The 22624-nt window shown below is 43.8% G+C and overlaps 1 protein-coding gene across 12 annotated transcripts in view; it reads left to right on the top strand.

Annotated features, from left to right (window-relative positions):
- LDB3 (LIM domain binding 3) overlaps positions 1-22624 on the top strand; it is a 110491-nt gene that overhangs the window by 46985 nt on the left and 40882 nt on the right. For 6 of the 12 annotated variants that reach the window (XM_074232552.1, XM_074232550.1, XM_074232546.1 and 3 more), the window contains 3 exons: positions 922-1316; positions 17969-18138; positions 19753-19789. In XM_074232552.1, the coding sequence (XP_074088653.1) occupies positions 922-1316; positions 17969-18138; positions 19753-19789 (602 nt within the window). Of the gene's footprint in view, positions 1-921; positions 1317-8367; positions 8391-10553; positions 10758-14195; positions 14211-17968; positions 18139-19752; positions 19790-22624 lie in introns of all 12 variants that reach the window. The other 6 variants (XM_074232549.1, XM_074232555.1, XM_074232556.1 and 3 more) reach the window with 4 other exon arrangements.

Below are 22624 nucleotides of genomic sequence, written 5' to 3'. Positions count from 1 at the left end.
GAGGGGAGATGTTATTGGGAGAGTGGTACCATGGTATTGGAACTCAGGGGGTGGTGACCTTGGGATAGGTGATGAGTGGACTTTACTGAAATGATGCTCTCTAGGGGAACAAGTATGTTCAATTCCACCCCCATGTTAACCCCTTAGATCAAAATTGTATTTGCTAGCTACTTCTCTATTTTATTTTGCCCTTATTCTTAAGCAGAAATTCACTCCCTAGGTACCAGAGTGTAGGGCCATAACTTCCCTAAGTTCCCTGGAAGTGAATATCCCCAGAAACCTGACAGAGGACCATCTAACCTGCTGCTGATCTCTTGGTCTATGAAGCATGACTGAAGAGTGCTTTGCATTTGCATGAGAAATCCCAGCAAGTCCCTGCTTTGATACTTACTCCCTATGTGAGCTTGGGCAAATTTCTTAATCTCCTTGGGCCTCATTTTCCTAATCTGTATAATAATAGCGCTGGACTAATTGGCCTCTAGATTCCCTTCTATAGCCAGGTCTAGCAAGGATCACTAGAATGATCCCATTAGCATCCTACTCTCCCTCCTTGCCCCCCCACCCTTGGATCCCTAATGTTGCATTTAATTTTTTCCAACCATGTTTCCTTACTTCTTAATTTAGGTATAAACTAACTCTCAGAAAATGCCAATTATCAGCCTGTGGGGGCTGGTAGAAAAACAGACAGGTTTTCTGTTTCAAGTTCTTCCTTGCTAGGGGGATAAAGCATGGAAGTCAAAAACCTGAACAAAGGAATCTGAGTGCTGATGGTGGGAGGATAACTGGGCTATATACTAATATCCCTTATTTTACAGATGTCCATGGTCATATTGGAGGAATGCTTGTGTCTCTCTGATGACTCTTTTTTTCTCTGCCCCCTCCCTGCCCTTGCCCCCTTGCATGGTGGCTCCCTCGCTCCAGGACCCTGCTTCGGAGATGAATGGCAACTTGACAGCTTTAAGCACTATCCCCAGACCCAAGATGGGCCCCCCCACCCCAGGGGTGACCAATGGAACAGGCCTAGGGACTCTCAGCACCCAGGAGGTCCATCAGACCTTTAGTTCCTCCTCCCAGGCCACCATCTCCTCCCACATGGTGACCTCGGAGCCTTCACCTCCAAGAGGCAATCAAGGGTCGAAGGCAAATCCAGAGGCGGCCTCTGACTGCCTGAACCCCAAAGTTCAAGTGGGTTCCGGGCAACAAAGACAGTATAACAACCCCATTGGCCTATACTCAGCAGAAACCCTGAGGGAGATGGCTGAGATGTATCAACTCAGCCTCAGAGGGAAGGCTCCGGGTACAGAACCTCCAAGAGGGTAGGTAATCCAGTGTGTATACTCTTTCCTCCACCTGCTTATGACCCCACAAACTGCATTATTGGTGATCCCTAACCACACAGGGGAACTCTGGGTCCTTGGTGCTCTGTCTGACTCCTGCCATGTAGACTTGGAGAGTCAAGTGCTTTTGAATCCATTCAATCTAATGGAATTCAAGTCAATTCAAGTTAAGAGGAGTTTACCAGCACCCACTATCAAAATGACATAAGGAAATCAGGAGGACCTGGATTCAAGTCCTGCTTTGAACATGGTCATGTTCTTTGCTTTTCCATATCTCCACAACTACATTTCAGATGAGCTGCTACAACAGTAGCATAAATGATAAAACCTGAATGTCTTAAATCCAGTCTCTGATACATATTTACTGTGTGACTTGAACAAAACCACCAACCTCAAAGTGCTCTAAGCCAAAGGTGTCAAACTTGTGATCAACCCAAACCAGATTAAAATGAAATTAGGAAATTTTTAACACAGTAAATAAAAACACAATACAATATTTAACTTGTAGTTTTTAAATACAATATACAGCCCCCAAATCTTTTTCTATTTGAGTTTGACATCTCTCTGTTTTAGGAAAGTTTAAGCTTTGTAGATATGACGCTGTTGACCTTCTCTGACAGGGGTAGCTTCCTCATCTGGGGTAATTTCCAGGTCTAGACGCTCTTCCTAAGCCTTTCTATTATTTCTACCAACTGAACAGCTTCCTATAGCTAGTTAAAATCGCTTTTCTTATAAAAAAAAAAAGGAGAGTATCCTTCTGAGGAAAAAAAAGAATAATTTAAAATAGTAAACAAGATACTAGGCCAACTCAAGAAATGGTCCATAAGGAGAGTTGGGAAGGAACTCTCAGCTTAATCATGGTCCAAAGCAAAATCAACCCAGAGTGGATCGAAGGTAAATATTGTGAAGGGAGTTACCACTGGGCATCAGAGAAAGAAGTTATCCAAAGCTCTCCCTTTGTCAGGATAACTTGGCTTAGTGGTGTGTGTAACTACCCCTCCTCCTTGCTACACTCCAGTGGGCAATACCACAGAAGAAGAGGAAGGAGGAAGGAAATCACAACAGGCTGAGGAAACATCACCAAAAAATTCCCCTCATAAGCAGGAATATGTAGGAACCATGAAGAGAGCGACCTGGCTGGAGCAGGGGGACATAGACCCCAAAAGGGAAGTTGGGACTGAATTTTGGAAGGCCTTGGATGATAGACAAAGGAGTTCTGATTTAGCCTGACATATTATCCCTTTTCCAAAAACAGCAGATTTAACCAAAGAGGTGGTAAAATAACTGTGTATTCAAGAGGAAGGCTCCCTAAACCAGAAAGGTGAAGCATGGTGGAAAGGCAGCATGGAATAATGTATAATGAATGGATTTAGAATATGGAAAACCTGAGCCCAAATCCCTGGGCAAGTCACCTAGCCTCTTGCTGCCTCAACTTGCCCATTTGTAAACTGAGAGGCTGGCCTGGACGATCTCTAAGGTTTCTTCTAACTCTGAATCTGTGATCCTATGAGAAATGAATCTTATTGTATTGGGAATAAACTAGAGCCTACCTGGCCAGAAGGAGGAATTGGATGATTAATTGGGACTTTGGTTATTGACTATTGATTCCTGTTTTCTCTTTGCTAAAAGACTCCCAAAGGTCTAACTGCCCTCTAGATAGTTGTTTTTCTCTGACTGGGAGCAGAGCTAGAGTAGTCCGGTCTGGTCAGTATGTCAGTTGACAAGTATCTATTAAATTCTCCCAGCTTATCAAGCGCTATGCTAAGTGATGGGACTACAAAGACATGCAAAATATGGAACTTGGCTTATGCCTTGGGGGTTGGATCATAGTTCTATGAGGCTTTTGACCTTTTAGAGAGGAAATAAAGAAAGAAAAACAGGAAAACAGAAAACTTGCAAGATGAGTCTTGAATTCAGAGTCTGTGCTTTCTCATTTTAAGTAATTTGTGAGTAGAGATTGTTTCATTCTTTGTAGCTATGGCCTAGGCTACAGCTGGGAATTGAAAGAAGTGGAGGCAGCTAGGTGGCTCAGTGAATAGAGCACCAGCCATGGAGTCAGGAGGACCTGAGTTCAAATCCAGCCTCAGACACTTAAGAATTACCTAGCTGTGTGGCCTTGGGCAAGTCACTTAACCCATTGCCTTGCAAAAACCTAACAAAAAAAAAGAGAGAGAAGGGAAGAGAAGTGCCTGCATAGCTGACTATGGTCTGATGGGTTATGGAAAGACCTCTTCCTCTCTAGGGATTGTTTGGTTGGGAGGTATCTAAGAAAACCACATCATTTGTGCCAGATCTTTAATGGCCATGGGTCCAAGGGTGTGAGCAAAGGGATTTTTGTGTGCAAATTTGGAAGTTGATCTTTGAATCATTTTTTTTTAGGTTGTTTTGCAGGTCATTGGGGTTAAGTGGCTTGCCCAAGGCCACACAATTAGGTAATTCTTAAGTGTCTGAGTCCGGATTTGAACTCAGGTACTCCTGACTCCAGGGCTGGTGCTCTATCCATTGTGCCACCTAGCTGCTATTGAATTATTTTGATATTTGAAGATGTTGGAATATTATGGGATTCACCACTTTTGAAATTATTTTTTTGGGGAAAGGAGGAGTTAAATAGGAGAGCAAATAATTCCCAAGGAATGATGGCAATCTCCCTCCCTACAATTTCATTCAAAGACAGATACACACCTTCATCATGGGTATCTATCTGGTGGGGAAACTAGGGATGATAGAATGGTGATCCACAAGGCCAAGTGGGCAAAGTGCCTCATCATGGGGGTAGACTGTAATGTTGGAGTACGATCCTTGTGAGTAGGGACTATTTCATTTATAGTATTTGTCACCCCAGTCCTGACACATAGTAAGAGCTTAATAATCTGTTACTCATTGATTGGTTATTGGAAATGGTGATGACTTGGGGTGGAAAAGAGAGATCATTTCACATGTTTAGAAGGAATCTACTCATCAATCAGGAAGCATTTATTAAGTACCAACTGGACCAGCACTGTACAAGGCAATGAAGATACCAAAGCACCATCTTTGGAGTCAGAGAATAAGGGATTGCAGTGTTATGTTTGACCTGTGTGGCCTGAGTAAGATGTTTAGCCTTCTTGGGCTTCAGAATTAGTCCTTACTTCTCATTTCTACGATTATGGAATCTTGCAGGCAATTTAGAAACTGGTATAAAGGGGTAGCTAGGTGGTACTATACTGGATAGAAGGCCCTGGAGTCAGGAGGAGCTGAGTTCAAATCCAGCCTCAGACACTTGACACTTACAATCTGAGTGACCTTTAACCCCAATTGCCTCAAAAAAAAAAGAAAAAGAAAAATGGCCTAAATGTGTTAGTTCTGTCCTAGCCTTGAGGCTAACTCTGGTGACTTGGGCCAGGGTGAGGAGGGAGAGTCACATTAAGGGGGATAAAATAGCAGGCTCTTTTCTCTGCAGCTCCAGAGGCTTGTTTGACTGTTCAGGGAGATAGGGACAGAGGAGGGGAGCCAGGTGTGCAGGTCAAGGTTCCAGCCATGGGGAAGGGGCTTCACTGTCTCCCTTGGACACCAAAGTGCTGACCAAGTGTTTCCTGGACCAGATGCTCTGGGTCCAGCCCATGCCTAAAATGGAAGAGAGACCATAGCTCCTTCCTAAAATATCTCAGCTCGGGGATATTTTTGGTCTCATCCAAGGTTCAGAGGGCAGATGGAATTTTCTTGACTCAGAATGTCTGGAGACATATTAGGGGATCAGTGACAAGGAAGGGATGGAATTATGGTTCCCTGGTGATCAGATACCAAATAGAGCCAGCAGTGAGATATCAGCACCTGGGCCTAGGAAACTGGGTGGGACCTTGATTAGCAGCCACATTCCTAGCCCATGGATGGGCAGGACGAGCCTTATCAAGAGCCCCTCCCCCATACCCAAGAGTTCAAGGACTCAGCACTGCTTCTCATTACAGCACCCTGGTGATCAAGTTCCATGATCCCTATTCTTCTTAGTTTCTGCTAAATTAATTGATTTGAGATGATAGAGTGACTTAGCTCTCCCAGGAAGGTTTGTGCCATGAAAAAGGGGAGTACAGAAAGGACAGAAATGAAGAAGAAAGGATAAATCAAAGAAGGGGAGTGTTGGTTTAATGGGGAAATCCCATATCCCCTTCTTGGGACCTCAGCTTTCTCATTTGTAAAATAGGAGGTATGGTGCAGAAGAAAGGGCTCTGGTTTTGGAATCAGGTTCTGGACTCAAATTTCACTTCTGATGCTTTGTTCCCTGGGCCTCATTGATCTCCTCAATAAAATGAAAGGCCTCAGTGGCCTTGCAGCCCCACATCTAGATTCTGGTCTCTGATCTATCTTGGGAGGGAGGGAGCTCCCCATTGCTAGTAGAGCTCAAGCAAAAGTTGGATGAGGGCAGGTGGAGAGTGTTGCAGAAGCTTCTGGAAGGGCTTTGGACTAGATGACTTATCCACCCCGCTCCCCTCCCTAACTCTGTGATTCTAATTTAAGTAACAGTAACATGTAGATGAAGGAGGTATTTTAAGACAACCTCTCTGGATTATACCATTAGACTAAGGGCTATTCTACTGATATCCAGTGCCAGCTCTGCTTTGACTGAGGACTGCTGCCCTCTTCAACCAAACCTCTCTCTCTCCCTGTCTCTCTCTCTCTGTCTCTCTCTGTCTCTGTCTCTCTTTCTCTCTCTCTGTCTCTCTCTGTCTCTCTCTGTCTCTCTGTCTCTCTTTCTCTCTTTCTCTCTCTCTGTCTCTCTCTGTCTCTCTCTCTCTCTCTCTGTGTCTCTCTCTGCCTTTCTGGCTCATTCTCTCTGTCTCTCCTTCTCTCCTAGCCCCCCCCCCCCCCCCCCCCCCCCCCCCGCCTGCCCCATATCCTACTCTATTGTCCCCACTGCCCAGATTTCAAGAAATATCCCTGGAGATTGGACAGAAAAAGTCTAATAAGCCCCACCCCCAGACCCCTTCTTCGCCTTTAAGATTGAACCCTGTGTTAGCCCCCTCCCATTCAAAACCATCTAAAGACATTAAGGAGTACAAAGAATACTGAATTTGAAGCCAGAGGATGATGGCTCGTTACCTGTACGGTCCTGAAGTCACAATATCCTTAGGCCTCCACTTTCATATCTGTAGGGTGAAAAGGTAGGACTAAGTGATTTCATGGTCCTTCAGACTTTCTGTCCTGTCCATATGGGAAGATTCTTCCCGGGTCTTGAGAAAAGGAACTCACCCAGAGTAGGGAGAGGGGAGGGGGAGAGAGAGGAGAGGGAGAGAGAGAGAGAGAGAGAGAGAGAGAGAGAGAGAGAGAGAGAGAGAGAGAGAGGAGAGGGGGGAGAGAGAGAGGAGAGAGAGAGGAGAGGGGAGAGGGAGAGAGAGAGAGAGACAGGAGAGAGAGAGAGAGAGGAGGAGGAGAGAGAGGAGGAGAGGGAGAGAGAGAGAGAGAGGAGGAGAGAGAGAGAGGAGAGGGAGAGAGAGAGAGAGAGGGAGAGGGGGGAGAGAGAGAGAGAGAGAGAGAGAGAGAGAGAGAGAGAGAGAGAGAGAGAGAGAGAGAGGAGAGGAGAGGGAGAGAGAGAGAGAGGAGAGGGGGAGAGAGAGAGGAGAGGGAGAGAGAGAGAGAGGAGAGAGGAGGGAGAGAGAGAGAGGAGAGGGAGAGAGAGAGAGAGAGAGAGAGAGAGAGAGAGAGAGAGAGAGAGAGAGAGAGAGAGAAGAGGGAGAGAGAAGAGGGAGAGAGAGAGAAAGAGGAGAGGGAGAGAGACAAAAAGAAGCTTGGGGGGATTTTTTTATTTTGAACTAATGTGGCCTCCAGGTGATTAAAGAGTAGACTCAGGTTGAAGTCTCAAACCATGGGGGGAGAGGAAGTGGGAGGCAGGGAGGCAGCTCTTGGGACATTGGCAGCCTACTTGGCTAGTGGCCAACCCCATTTATTTGCCTAGAAGCCAATAGGTCTGAGGAGTGAGGCTGGTGAGGTTGGGGGTGGGGGGTAGAACTCGCCCTGTCCAACTGTGAGCCCAATCTCTGTTTGGAAAGACAATAGTGACTGGAGGGAGGAGGATGCAGGAGAGGATGTGTGGTAACTTCCCATTTTAGCTCATTATTCTATCTAAGTAGGTGCTAGGTTCAGCAGTTTCTACTTTCTAACTGACTGTGAGTCTTGTCCACACCCTCTAAACACCACCAGCTAGCACCTTAGGGGAAAAGTCTAATTCTTCTGGTCATTGCTATGGTTTTGTATCTGGGTTCAAATCCCAGTTCTTAGCAGCTCTATGGCCAAGGTCTAGTCATTTAAGCTCTCTGAAACTCAGTCTCCTCACCCATAAAATGGGTGCCATATTTATCATACCAGCCTCACAGGTTGTTGTAAAGAAGAATGCATAATGAGATAATATCCATAGAGTTTGATGTAAGCTAAATTCTATAGAACTGTGAGTGGTTATTACTATTATGGTTCTCTGGAGTCTTTAGCTCCTGTGATTTCCTCTGAGATCCTCTCTAGGAGTTCAGGTTGGGGAAACATCCCGGTTGGAACTTCTCTGGTAGGGCCTTCTAAAGATATGACAGGGATGAGGATGGGGGTCACCATGGGGTTGGTCTATCTAGACAGATATTAAAGGGACCGAGCAGTTATTCCTTCCTTTCACCTCATGGGCCTGGGCCACTGGAGACCTATGAGAGCTGGTCTGGGTTGTTTCAGACCTCTGCTATCCACCTGTCCCCTACCTCCAAACCCCATCTCAGAGCCATTGATTCTTCTTTGCCCGTTGAACTGGGTGCTGGGGTCATCTCTAGAATTAAGGAGGGGGCAGGACTGGTTGAAGATGGAGAAGTCATGTGTTACAGTGGGTCTCCAGCCCGAGACCAAATTTCCACTAACATTCAGGAATAAAGCCTGGATCCAGAATCAGACTTTGCTTCTGGGTCTGACTTCAGATTCATCCTGGGCCTCCTGGACTGTCCCTCTCTGTTGTAGTGATCATTCAGGAACTGACTTTGATCCCACTCTGATTTCTCTTATTTCTTCTGTCTGTTCTTTTCTTCAGGTTATAAGCAACTCTCCTGCCAAGTTAGTATTGAAATGAAGCGTGTGTGGAGGGGGGGCTTGTGCATGGGAAAGCGTGTGGACATATCGTGGTGATATTTGCATGTCTCTCCCTGACAGTGTTGTATAGGAATTGTGTATGTGTGAGCACAAAAGTGCGTTAGGGAAGGATGTATTTGCCGCATGTGGACTGCCTACCCAGCACAGGTGTCCTCACCTGGAAACATGTATGACTGTGTGTGAACATGCCAAGGTATACTCATCATACCATGCATGCATATATACATGTTGGGTTGCTCACCCAGACACAAAGTCATGCGTATATGCATGACATGTAAAGCAGTAGTAGACTCTCATGTATACATATTCATATACCATGTACTTTTTATATTTGGCATATATGCATTGATGCATATATTCATATTCATATTATTTATATTTATATACACATACCCATTCACTCCCCTTTATACATAGACACACATCATGTTCTTTTTATATATGGGTATATATGATTTCATATATATCACACATATATAGGCATATATGCATTCATATATATTTAAATATATCATACAATGGGCATGAATGCATTCACATATATATGGACATAAATGCATTTTTATATTCTGATTCACTCCCCATATACACTTACACCTATGTGTGAATTTTTCTATGTTTGATAGGAAAAGTCTGAGTTACTGTGCTTTGGGTGGACTAGGAGGGTGGCTCGCATGGGACTTTTTCCTGCAATGTTTCTGCCCTGCCTGGCTAGCTTTGCAAGGGGGCTGCTGTCCATATCATTGACCATATCTATGGCTCTTTGTTGAATTCCTTTCCCCTTCCCCCAAAAGGACTCCATCTTCCCTTAGCCCCTCACCTAAATTTCTTCTTCTCAGAATCAGGTCTTCTGCCTTCTTCTGGCTTCTAGAAGTCAGACCAGTTCACACATTCCGGAAATCCTGGCCCTTCCATGGAATCTTGGCCACTTTGTACGGCATGTCTCCCCCCACAAAGTCGGCTATCCCCAGGCACATAGCCTTTGAATATCAGGGTCTGGGCTACTGGGCAAAAGCTCCAGGTTCAAGCCGCCCTTGAGGAGCACATAGCTCATCCCTAGGCCACAAACCAGGGGGGTCACACTGGGTCTTCTGTAGAGGACAACCGAGGGAAATCTGACCTTTGGGAAAGTGAGGCTAGACTCAGCTGCTTGCTGCCTGCTACATGGATAGGAGCTTTGTTCTGGTCTGCACAGAGGGTCCCTGGCCAGAGAAACAAGAAGGACCCCCAGAAGGAGACAAGAGAAATACAACAAACTCCCCTGACGTTCATGGCTGAACTATTGTCTCTTCAAGAAACTCTCAGATGGCAAAGAATGTTGAGGGATTGAAGACTGGGGCCTTTGCCACTGAGGAGAGTGGAGTCCCCCCATTTCTCCAATGCAGGACATGGCAGGGATGCTCTTTGCTTCTGGGCCTTGGATGGCATGGATTGGATTGAGTCTGCTCGCTCTTCTGTCTGTCTGTCTCCACAAGAGTGGTCCTTGTTCTCTTCCTTGTCCTACTGCTCCCTTTTGCTTGGTCTGTGCAGAGTGAGATATCTGGCAGAGCCCTATAGGCATAGAAACCCTACAAACATCTGTAGCTTTCCTCAGTTTATTCTATGGGACTGTCCAGTCCATTCTAGGAGGCCTTTGGGAGTTGGTGGTATTCAAAGTTTCCTTCCACTGGAATCTAACTAAGCAGTCAAGACAGCTTTTTCCTAGGCAAGTCCAACCCCAAGGTAGAGCCAATTCAATTCAATTCACATGATTTTCTAAATGCTTCCCATATTCCTGCCACCATGACAGGGCATGGACATATATTCACTTTAGATACCTTCTCTTTGCCCGCAAGAATCATTCTAGCAACATGGGCAGTTTCTCCCTTCTTCCCTTCCCCAGTCTGATCCCCTCTCCATGATCAAGCCTAGTTAGTTGACCCATTACCACTTAGTTTTGTGCCTTTGACTTTGAAAGATATCTCTCATCAGCTGGCTCATTACCGTTTCTTTGATTTTCTATCTAATGCTAGATACTTCGCCCTTCCTCATTTTTATCTCCTCCTCCCTTCCTTCTTTACCTCCTGTTCTCCCACCCCTTCATCACTCCCTACCCCCATGTTCTCTCCTCCCTTCTCCTATCCCCAGTGCTGAGTACCAGGAACGCTTCAATCCTAATGCTCTGAAGGACTCTGCCCTGTCAACCCACAAACCCATCGAGGTGAAGGGGCTTGGGGGCAAGGCCACCATCATCCATGCCCAGTACAACACTCCTATCAGCATGTACTCCCAGGATGCCATCATGGATGCCATCGCTGGCCAGGCCCAAGCTCAGGGCAGCGATTTCACCGGGTAAGATCCTGACCCCCACTGCCTGGGGAAGCACCTTCCCCTTTATGGGTCTAAGGTCCTTCTACTGTACCTTTACCTGGAATGGGTCTCAGAAGATCTTATGCCTGAAGAGCCCTGGAGGATCACAGAACTGGCAGGGCCCTCAGAGGCTTTGTATTATTTTATAGATGAGGAAACTGAGGCCAGGGAGGTTAAGTCATTTGACTAAAGTCGTACTTATTTGTAGTAAAGGCAGGGGGAACTATAGAAGTCACCCCCAGGAGAAATGCCTTGCAAAGGGGACACAAGAAGGAATGGAAATGGGTTATCACAATTTCCTTTAAAGTGTAGGATAACTACAGAGACCAGATTAAAGGGATCTTACCAGATGACCAGTTGCAAGCCCAAATACCACTGAGGCACATATTATCTTGACTTCTTCATCCATGCCACAAATGCCATCCTCATACAGAGCCAGTGATCACCAGTTTGATTTCATGAAAGTATCTTTGGACAGATGGTCCCTTCAGTTACCTCCCTGTCCAGTTACCAAGCATTATTTGGTCAGGGTGAGCTTGTATCTCCTGTGGATGGCCATCAGGACAAGAATAATTAATATGTCTCAGAGTTACCTGGTAATATTCTTGGCCTTGAGTCTCCTCCTCCTTTGTCTTCAATTTAAGTGGTCTATCTGACTTTTTAATGTTGGTTCCCTTTAGTATCTGTGGACTTTGAAGTAGGCTGGGGGGCAGAGAATTTCCAAATTTCCTTAAAGGACTTTCTGGTTCTGCCTTCCTCTCATTGGGTCCCAGGATCATCTAGAACAAATCTGTCCTTTCTCTGAATGTCTTAATAATATGTGTCAGTGGACAGAATGAGAGAAGGAGAGAAAAGCTTAACAGGAAGCCTTCCTGGGAATCCCATAGGGTTACTGGACCGTTGGATCATTCACAACTTTTCATGGTTCTTGGGTTTTCTCTAGCTGGGTTGTTGAAAAACTCCAGGGAAGACTGTCCTAGAAAGCAAAAGAGAAACCATTTGCTAACAGGGCAAGGGGATATGTTTGAAGCATCCCCAAAGTAGCTCACAACTTCATTAGTTTCAACGCCAGTCTCCTAAGAGGCAAGACTGGATGTTGATCCCAAATATTCTCTTGAACCTCAGAATACTTTCTTTAAGCAAATTTTTAATTTGGAGGAGTGGGTGGGAATGGAAAGAAGGACAAGCTCCTAGAGCCAGAGCTAAACTATATCAGAGACTTCATTGAGAGCTCTCCATTCTCTGTGGGATTTTGGCAATGCCTAAGTACAATTTTCTCCCTCTTCTCCTTTTCTCTTATTTACTCGGATTTTTTTTTTTACACATTTGAGATGGAAAGCAACCTACTGCTTCAGTTCTCTGTCTCTTTGGGATAATATCAAGAGCCAGGAGGCAACTCTGAAAATAGAGTAACAGGTCAGGGGTTTTCCACTGAGATTGAAATTGTGAGAGAATTCCTTTTTTGTGCATATACTGGTCACCCCAAGTGGCAATTAAAGAAATTGTTTTGAAGAGCAGGCTCAATACCAGTAGGCTAGTGGGCTAACTATTGGTGGTACAACAAAGAAGAAATTATAGAACAGGATAATATCATTGCCTAGTGCCATTTTCAAGGGACCCTGAGAATGAACTCCCTGCATTCTTGGATTGATTTTCCATTCAACCATCCAAAAGTTGATTAGCATGTAAATTTTCAATATTGGACAATTTTTCACTTGGGGACAGTTTATCCTATACTGGATAGTAGCATACCTTATTATCCCTATAAATCAAGAAAGAAAAAATTTTAATGTTGGTTCCATATCTCTCAACTCAAAAAACATGTGGAGTGCAAAACAGCAGAGGGGGTCAAAACCCAAACCATTTCCTCATTTCTCTTCCCCGCTCTCCACCACCATTATCCAGAATACTTTATGTTTCACCAGCATGTGTGTGTGTGTGTGTGTGTGTGTGTGTGTGTGTGTGTGTGAGAGAGAGAGAGAGAGAGAGAGAGAGAGAGAGAGAGAGAGAGAGAGAGAGAAAGTTGTTCTGCACATGTTTGAGGGAAGTGGAGTAGAAAAAATATTCCATAGCTTTGAAAAGTTTTAACTTCTATAACTGAAAGCTTGAGTCAAAATTGAGGGAATCACAGACTCATTGATTTAGAATTGAAAAGTCATCCAATCCAACCGCCAACTTATTTCACAGCATGGGACACTGAGGCAGAGAGAGAGAGATGAAATAACTGGTCCACGGTTACACAGATGTCAAGGGCCAGACCAGGACTGAAACACTGGTCCCTATCCCTGGGCCTTTCCCCCTTTCCATATCCCTCAGAATACAAGGCTTGACCTTTGAACTTGCTTCATCTCTATGAAAACATGAATGGGAGCTCACAACTCACTTCTTCCATCAAACCTTTTTTTTCCTTTCTCAGCTTCAGGGGACCCCAAAGTCTTAGAGTCATAGAAAAATGGTAGAAGTCTTGGCAAAGACAAGTCAATAAGCAACTATTAAGTGTGTACTGTGTGTCAGATACTATGTTTAGTGGTGATGTTAAAGACTTCTTGTTGGGGGGGAGCTGTTCATATGGGGAAACAAAAACGCCTCATGCCTTCCTTTCAACGTCATCCTTCTAGAACTAATATTCTGCTCCCAATAAGAACAGGCATTCATAGGAGACTTTACAGATTTACAAGATGATTTTCATCCATTGCCTTATTGGACTCTCAATTTTGTGAGGTAGGTACTGTCCCATTTTACAGATAAGGAACCTGAGGCTGAGAGGTAAAGACACATAGTAGCAAGCAACTCACACTTATAGAATACATTAAAGTTTGCAAAGAGTTTCTCTCCCATTCTTGCAAGATGATGGGATCTCATTTTAGAAATGAGGAAATAAAACCCTAACAAGATCAAAGTGATGTAATAAAATGCTGTTTTCTATGACGTTTTAAAGTTTGCAAAGCATTTTTCATGTTCAGCAGCCCTACAAGGTAGATACTTTAGATTTTATCATTATCCTCATTTTATGGATTTGAAACTGAGGTTTTGAGAGGTTGTCATTTTCTTGGGTAACACATCGGAGGGATTGTTTTCTGTAATATGCTACCTTTTGCAAAAAAATATTAAGACATAAAATGTGTGGCTGGTGAGTTTCAGAACCCAGGACTTGAATCTAGATCCCTTGACATCTAAACCATGATGCTGCCTCCAGTGACCTGAGCCTACTACGCTTATTTCGGATAGCTGGTGTTGATTAACTTGGGTTTTTTTCCCCCCATTGATGTTTTTTTCTTTTTTCTCTCCTTTCTTTATTCAATTCTTCCTCTTGTAACTTATTTCTGATACTAACCTTGCCCTGTTGTGTGCTCCACACCCCCTCTGTTTATTGATGGAAACCATTCCCTCAATGCTGGGTTTTCATCTTCCACCTGGCAGAGAATCACCACTTGTGTAAGTAGATGCATCTTTCTCCCTCCCTGTCTGTCTCTTTGTCTGCCTGCCTGCCTGCCTGCCTGTTCCTTTGGGGTGATTGGGTAACCATGTGTGGATTTGGTCTGGTGTGTTCCGTGACAAATACAAGTCAAGGCCTCAGGCATCAAATAAGTCCCCAAGGTAATTGTGTCCCGCCGCCTGCTCCCTGACTCACAGCTCCAGGAAATCGGCATTGTAGCTTTCATAATGGAGTCTAGCTGACTTTGCCTACTGACAGTATTGTGTGAATTTATATCTCCATAGACACAGTACAGTTGAAGGTCACAGTCTGGGTTTCCTCCAAGGGTTATCCCTTAATGGGGTTCAACAGTTGCCAGACTTGTATAAGGGAAGTTTCCCCTAATAGAATGGGAACAGATCCTTATCTTGTGAGGGGACATACTGATGCAATGGAGTATGTTGTTTTCTTTGAGTTTGTTGTAGTCTTTAAATGGAAGGAAGTATCATTAGAGGTTCTTGCCTATTTAGACTAGGCCACTATCTTTCTCTATGAGAAAGGAGTGAGTATGGTGAAGTCAACAGAAGGAAAAACTCAATAGACTGCCATCTATAAGAATTTAGTAAGGCTCACCAACTGGGAGAAACCCTTAGCCATTATCAAATACAGCCTTTTTCATTTTGCAGAGAGAGACTCAGACCCCAAGAGTGATACCTTGCCCAAGATCACACATATTCCACTCAGTTTAACATTTACGAGGCATCTATTCTGTGTGGTAGCTTCCATGCAATAAATACACATAAAACCTAAATTCATCATAATCTGTGGTGAGTGCATCAGAAATATTTGATGGAGGCAAAAAGTCTTTTACCAGTTGGGATCAGAGAGAGGCTTTGGTCAGACTCCATGAAGAAGGTGATGGTTGAATTCCACTTCAGTTGATGGGTAGGAAATCATCCAGGAGGACATGGAGGGAGGGAAGATTCAAAGAGCAATTTCCTGGCCACTGTTTAGCATCAAAAACACTTGTAGTAACAAGACCCTGATGTTCCCAAGCAATCAGAATTGATATTAGCCTGTGGCTTTGGAAACCTTTTGTTGAGATGTGTCTGGAAGTTTAGTGAGAGGTCTCTGAGGACTGAAGATTGAGCAAATGGAATTGAAGTTGAACCCAAGGCAGGCATGGGTGTTGTATAGGGCTCAGTGGTTGATCTGTCCAAATTATTTTCCCAAACTGCAATAATCTGAAATATATCTAAGAAGCTCAGTGTTGGACATTTCCCAATATTCTTCTTTCAACTTGCTCTCTTGCAATACCACAGACCTCCTCTGACTCCCTGGTGTGGTCTGAATCCTTCCAACACAAATGGTGTGGATTAGCATTGATTTAGCTGAAAATTTCAGCTCCCCTACTTTTCTCAACCAAAGATTCAGTTAATGCCTTGAGCCCAGTGTGATCAAGGGCCATCAGGGTTCTTCCAGAGTCTTTGAATGAATAGGGGGGGAAGGGGCTCATTTTTCAGGCCCTGGAATTTTCAGTATCCTATTTATTTAACCTTTAAGCAAAAATTTGACTGTAAAAACCTAACGAGTAAAAACTAAACCTTGAAAGATGAGAAGAAACTAAGACCAGCAGAGTGAGGGCCATGTTGTACCGTTCTAAGTAACCTTGAAAAGGTACAAAAAGACATATCTCTTTGATTATGAGTCTAGAGACAAGGTTTCCTGACCCTGATAGGAACAGCACCACACCTGCCGTACTATGTGGTATTTGAGTCCAGTCAGGACCATCTGCCATCAGTCCCTACTAGGGTGAGTCAAGGCCCCAAGATCTTCCCTCATGTTGGACAGAATCTGCTTTAGTTTCTTCTTTGTTTGGCATCCAACTGGTCCAAGCATAACAAGGATCATTTTATACCAGTCACACTTAGGGTCAACAGGAATGAGACATGTTCAGATGCCAGCAGGAAATTTAGAAAAAAATCCAGAGCAAGGCAGACATATACCAGTTTGGGGTTGAGCTTTCCTTTCCTCATTTGGATATTGTAGCTACTGATCTTCTGAGCATAGGCCCACTTCCAGGAGACCCATCTCAAAAGCCAAATCTCATGGGGAAACTCTGGTAATGAGGAAGGGGCCTTGTAAAACCCAGCTACTCTATCAAAGTGAAGAAACCTACTCTTTGACAATTCAGCCTGAGGAACTTCTAGAGGTGTAATGTCCACACCAGAATCTGGTCCTGGCTCTTTGTTGAGTAGGCATTGACAGTGTTGTGAATTCAAAGGACTCGGCTCTTTTTCCAATATGGTAGACCTTCACTCTCTGATCTGGTTCTCTCAATGGCCATTGGTGCCATACTTCTTTCAAACTCAGTCAAGTAGGACCAACTGCTCAGGGTTAGTCATACACACCCAAGAGATGACAGAGAGTCAAACCTAGAATCTTTGGCTTAAACACAGATTGGCAATCCACAAGTGTCGAGCTACTTCTAAGTTTCTGGCCCTACCCAGATCATGACACATGAGGAATTTTCAAAACACTCTAATCCTGAGAAGTCAGCAGACTGGTCAGATTCCAACCAGGCCCAATTCAGTCCAAAAGATATGTCACCAAGCCTCATTATGATCCCATCCTCCAATGAGCCTTAGAATATCACTGCCCAAGAGAGAGAGAGTAGGGAACACTGACAATCACAAACCCATAGATTGAGAGAAGAATGGAACCTCAAAAACCATTTCATATAACTCCCTCATTTTATAGTTTGGGAAATTGAAGCTCGGGGAGATTAAGCAATTTGCCCACAGTCACTCAGATAGTAAATATCAGAGACAGGACTTGAACCATGTCCCTCAACTCTGGAGTGAGCACTTTCACTGTATTGCTTTCTCAGCTCTGGATAAGAAGCTTCTCTCATTAGGTAGATTTCAGAGTCCCTAGCAATTAGAAAGAGGAGCACCCAGTTTATCAACATGATTCTTGTTCTAACCATATCTTGTATTTTTCTAGCCTTGTTCTTGAAGTACATTAGGCAGAGCCACTTAAGTCACCATCAGACCTTATTAGGCAAGACTTTAAAAACATGTCTTGCCTTTGAAAGGAAAGTGAGGTCACCCTGTCACTGATGGACAATCATTTCCTTTGATCATGTTTAATGCTACTGAGTAAAGGGGGAAGGGAGGAAATAACCAGATTCTAGCTGCTTGGGTGTTCTGGCATGGTTTGTTCTCATAAAGGAAGACACAGCATCAAGGCTTCCAAGGAGATTTCCAAGGAAGAAAGGGAGGTCTAACTGATGTGGAGAATAGCTTTCTTTCGTCTCCCAGTGGTCTTGTTCCCAAGACTGAGCTGAGCGACACCCCAGTTTGCTCATTCTCTCCTCTGTACACAGTTGCTCTTTAGCTTTCTAGGTGGGTCTGATCAGCTGCTATTGACCACAATGGGTCTCACATGGACCGAGAATCCTTTATTTTAGGCGCCCTACGATGGGTGAATGGGAGAAAAAAAACTATAAATGGTGAGCAGGACTGAGCACCAATGACCCAGACAGAACCTTCCAGAATGCTATCTTCTCCCTACACGTCAATCACTTTGTAAATCTTCTTCACAAAATAATCCATTTTTCCCCACTTGCATTTGGGGGGGGGGGTGGATTTCTTTCTTCCTTTTCATAAAAAAAGTGAAGGGGGGGACCAGGGTCACATGTTGGACAAAGGTCCAACTGCTCCCCCCAGTCCCCTAAGTTGGAGCCCTTTTCCAACGCCCTCTTTCTGCATTGCAGTAACATCCCAGTTAAAGATCTTGCAGTAGACAGTGCTTCCCCTGTGTATCAGGCTGTGATTAAAAACCAGAACAAGCCTGAAGATGAAATGGACGAGTGGGCTCGCCGCTCCTCTAACCTGCAGTCCCGCTCCTTCCGAATCCTGGCGCAGATGACTGGCACCGAATTCAGTAAGTATCATGTCTGAAATGGTGAATCAAGAGGGCTTTTAGACATCAGCTAGTTCCTTCATTTTGCATAAAAGGTAACCAAGGTCAGAGAGGTTTACTAACTTGCTGATGATCACACAGGAAATGAGTAATAATGGTGTTATTTGAACCTACAGACTTGGATTCGAGGTCCATCACTCTTTCCACTGCACAAAAATGGGAGTGGGTACCTGGAGTTTGGCACTGAAAGGCATTGTTACCATGCTGAACTGCTGGCCAACAATTCTCCCTGCTCAGAATGCAGTCTTGCAAATACTGACTGGCCCAGGCCCGTTGTTACCAGCTTGTTCTCCTTCTAGAGCGTAATTAGGAAAGTTAGTTGGAGAAGGTAGGCAGCCTTCTAGGCTCTTCACCTGGCCTCACCAGTGTGACAAAGCAAGAAGGGACTTGTTCTCATGCCGAGTTGCTCTAAGGAAAATCCCTGCTCAGTTACAGTTTTAGATTCTCTTCATTTGACACAAACAAATCAAGCTTGTGCTTGTCATTTCTTCTCTTGGCCATGATTATTATGTCCGAGCCATGACCAACTGGACTGACACTAGGTCAGAGTTCTGTTTCTGCCTTCAAGTTAAGTGTTGAAAGCATTCGCCTTCTCTCTAATTCCATCCCTGGATACTCTGGCATACTTTAATTAATTAATCATCTTTTCCCTTGCAACTAACACGATGAGCTTTTTGACACCTTGTAATCAGTTGTTTCCTCAGTGCTCAGTCTTGAGGGACATTAACCCATTTTATACATAAAGAAAATGGGATAATATTTGGTAAACTACACTAGATCAAATGCAATCATATTTGAAGGAATTTAGCATAGAGTCAAATACAGTAGGTACATAATAGATGCTCATTCCCTTCCTTGTCCTCCAGTGATAGAGCTAGATGGAACCTTAGAGAGCACCTAATTCAGTTCCTTCAGTTTATATAGACACAGTGGATAGAGTTCTGGACTCAAAGTCAGGAAGTCCTCAGTCCAGATCCTCCTTCTACCATTTATTAGGTATGTGACCTCAACAAGTGACTTAGCCTCAGTTTCCTCAAATATACAATAAAGATAATAATGGTACCTGCCTTACAGCTTATTGCAAGGATATATAAATACTTTCATGCATGCATACATATATATATATATATACATACGCATACATTCACACACACATACATATATGTGAAATGCTATAAAGCATTGCAAACCATAAAAGGCTAAATATATGCTAGCCATTATTATTAGAGGAAACTGAGTCCTGAATTAGGAGATTTACTGGCAGAGAGTGATACAACTAGATAATAGCAAAGCAGAGATGACTACCTAGGCCTCGTGAGTCTGCTGTACCATGCTGGTTGGGTTTATGCTCACCTGTAGTTGACTGGTTGGAGGTGATTAAATAAGTTACAGGGCCTCTTAACCTCCTTCTCCAGCATCCTGTGAGCCTAACGACATCTGTCCAGGTCAGAAAGAGCCCATGGCAGGCTGGGTAGGATTCATTTTGATTCAGAGATTAGGATTTTCAACTTTCCAAATTCATTCCAATTTTGTTCCCAGTGGTTGCTTTTCTAACAGTGATTTTCCCTCTCATAGTGCAAGATCCTGATGAAGAGGCCCTGAGGAGATCAAGGTAGGCACCTGGAAGCAGGTTCTGTGATCTTCTCATTCCTGATACTCACCTCCTAATGTTCCACCAATCACGGCAGCTCCTTTAAAACCAGCTCACTCAGAAGACACCTTTCTAACTTATTTACTTTCATACTAAAGTCTTGAAATGCTTTCTATCTCTCCCATCTCCCCCTCTCTCTACATATGCACACACACACACACACACACACACACACACACACACACACACTCTCACACAAAATCTCTCAGAACTCAAGGCTATTCCATCCTCTTTCTCTACCATGGTGACCATACCCAGCAGAGCCTTGACAATATTTGAGGTAACAAATATGGGGGTAGACAATTCTAAATCTAGTTGATTTGAGCAAAACAGAGTCTATGTCTAAGATTATATTTTTACTTCTTCAAAGTCTCTGAGAGCCATTCAGCTCCTATTGGTGAATATTAAAGCAGGAAGGTCACTCCTAAGAGGGAGCTTTGTGGTTAGCAAGCTACCTGAGCAAGGTGGCCTTCAAGACTCTAGACAAAGTCCATAGATGGATGTATCTCCTAAGACCAATGTTGGGCTTGTGATAGGGGAGCCACACATTTGCAACTAGCCCCCTCACTAGAATGGCTCAGAAAAGAGGATGTTTCAGTCAATGCTCCAAGTCATCTGGGCAAAACTCTGATGATGAACATCAGCACGGAAGTCAAGAGAGTCTAACACCTTCACAGACCTCCCCTACTTCTAGCAGAAATTGGTTCTTCTTTGAGGATTCAGAAGAGAGATTTGAGGTTCAAAGATTTAGATCTGAGAGGGAGGAACCTTGGAAAGATATCTTGTCTACCTGCTTCATTGACTTGCCCAACCAAAGGTGTGATTATTTGCCTCCCTTTAAGTGTGCCTAGATTTATTTTTATACCACATTGTTTTGGCAAGTCATTTTTTCCTCTTGAGTCCTTAGTTTTGTCTTCTGTAAAATGGGAAGATAGGAGTAAATGTTCAGGATCTAGGACCCTATGTTCTCCTGTGTTAGGCTTTGACTAGCTGGCTTACATTGGTAAATTACTTAGGCAGATTTCTCTTGAACCTGGATTTTCACAATTCTGAGGTCCTCCTTACTTTAGACAAGAATCTTTGGTGTTGGGAGTTATTTTCTTTCTGAATATTGCCGAACCCTTTCAGTACCCACTGTACCAGCCACTCAATGAACCCCAGTAAAGATGGCGCCTGTATCTGAGAGACAGCTCATGTCTGTCTTGAATAGAAAGAGAGCCATGCTTTTCATTAGTACCCAGGATTTGGATGACTGGTCAGCTGGGGGACACTAGGCTCTCCTCTAAGTTAATTGAGGTCCTCAGACCTTAATAAAAAGGACTATTAAACCATGCATAATGATCCTTGCAGGTCAAATACTGACTTAGAAAACCATGCATGTTTATATATTTCTTTTTTTCTATTACTATATCAACACACTAGAATCAACACGTTAATCTGGCTTGGGCCACACTCAGAAATGTTTTGGATCCCATGCAGACAGTCTGTGTTATCTCTTTGATCTGCTCCAACCCCTTTATTCTGTATGTTATTCTAGAATAGAGGAAGGACTTGGCCCCTCCTTGTACCCTGAAAGGTCATTTACATCCCCTAAATATCCCCCTATTGGTTGGTAATGGAAGAATGGGACATTTGGGTCAAGCTATAAGGCCCAAGGCTTCATTCAGTGGATGAGATCATTCCAAGTGATGGAAAGAATGTTCTCTCTAAGTCTGGAGATCTGGTCTGAGTCTTGGCTCTGCTATTTATTCCTTTTTGTTTAAGTGCTCCCTGGACCTCAGTTTTCTCGATTGTAAAATGAGGGGGGTTAGACTAGAAGGTCTCTAGATCTAGACTCCTCTGACCTGGATTTGAATCCTGACTCTGCTTCTTGCCACCAGTGTGACCTTAGATGAGTAACTTAACATCTTTGGGCCTCACTTCCAAAATTAGACTATATTTGAAGGCACCTCAAAGCTCTAAATTATTGTCACTTGGTGAGCTTTAAGGTTCCTTATAGCACTAAATTTTGTGGTACCAAAGAAGAAACATGTCTTTTTTGCTGGGGCAAATAGATCTTTTATATCCAGTGACATGTTTTAAAAAACAACCTAGATTGTTTTCTGACCCCTTTTCCTACACTTGCTGATATTCCTGCTGCCAGTTGGAGAGGGACTAAGGTATAATCCTGTTAATGGTCAGCATATCTAGTCCCTTGGTGCTCCTTAAGGGGGCCATGTAAAACTCGTAAAAGGAAATCTCATTCTCCTTCCCTCCTCTCTTCTGTCTTTTTCTGTTGGAAAGCCAATGAGTTGTAGGGGGAAAGGTGTTGGCTTAGGGAGGATAGGGTTTGAGTCTTGGTCCTGCACTAGCTAACTATGTAGTTCTGAGCAAGTCATTTCTCATTGCTGGATCTTGGTCTTCTCTTTTGGAAAATAAGGAAGCTGGTAGAAATGATCTCCATGGTCCCTACCAGATCTAAAATACCAGATTGGTAATCTGCTGGTAGAAATTATCTATATGGTCCCTACCAGATCTAAAATTTCAAATGGATCATCTGGCTAGTAGAAATAATCTCCATGGTTCCTACCAGATCCAAAGTTCCACATGCGTCCTCTGACTGATAGAAATAATCTCCATGGTTCCTACCAGATCTAAAATTCCAGCTGGGTCATCTGACTGGTAGAAATGATCTCCATGGTTCCTACCAGATCTAAAATTCCAGATGAGTCATCTGGCTGGTAGAAATGATCTCCATGGTCTCTACCAGATCCAAAATTCCAGATGAGTCATCTGATTGGTAGAAATGATCTCCAT

This window comes from Macrotis lagotis, chromosome 4, assembly GCF_037893015.1.
Source record: "Macrotis lagotis isolate mMagLag1 chromosome 4, bilby.v1.9.chrom.fasta, whole genome shotgun sequence".
In the NCBI taxonomy this organism is placed as follows: Eukaryota; Metazoa; Chordata; class Mammalia; order Peramelemorphia; family Peramelidae; genus Macrotis; species Macrotis lagotis.
Note: the sequence above shows the minus strand (reverse complement) of the source record. Positions and strands in the feature narration are given on the sequence as shown.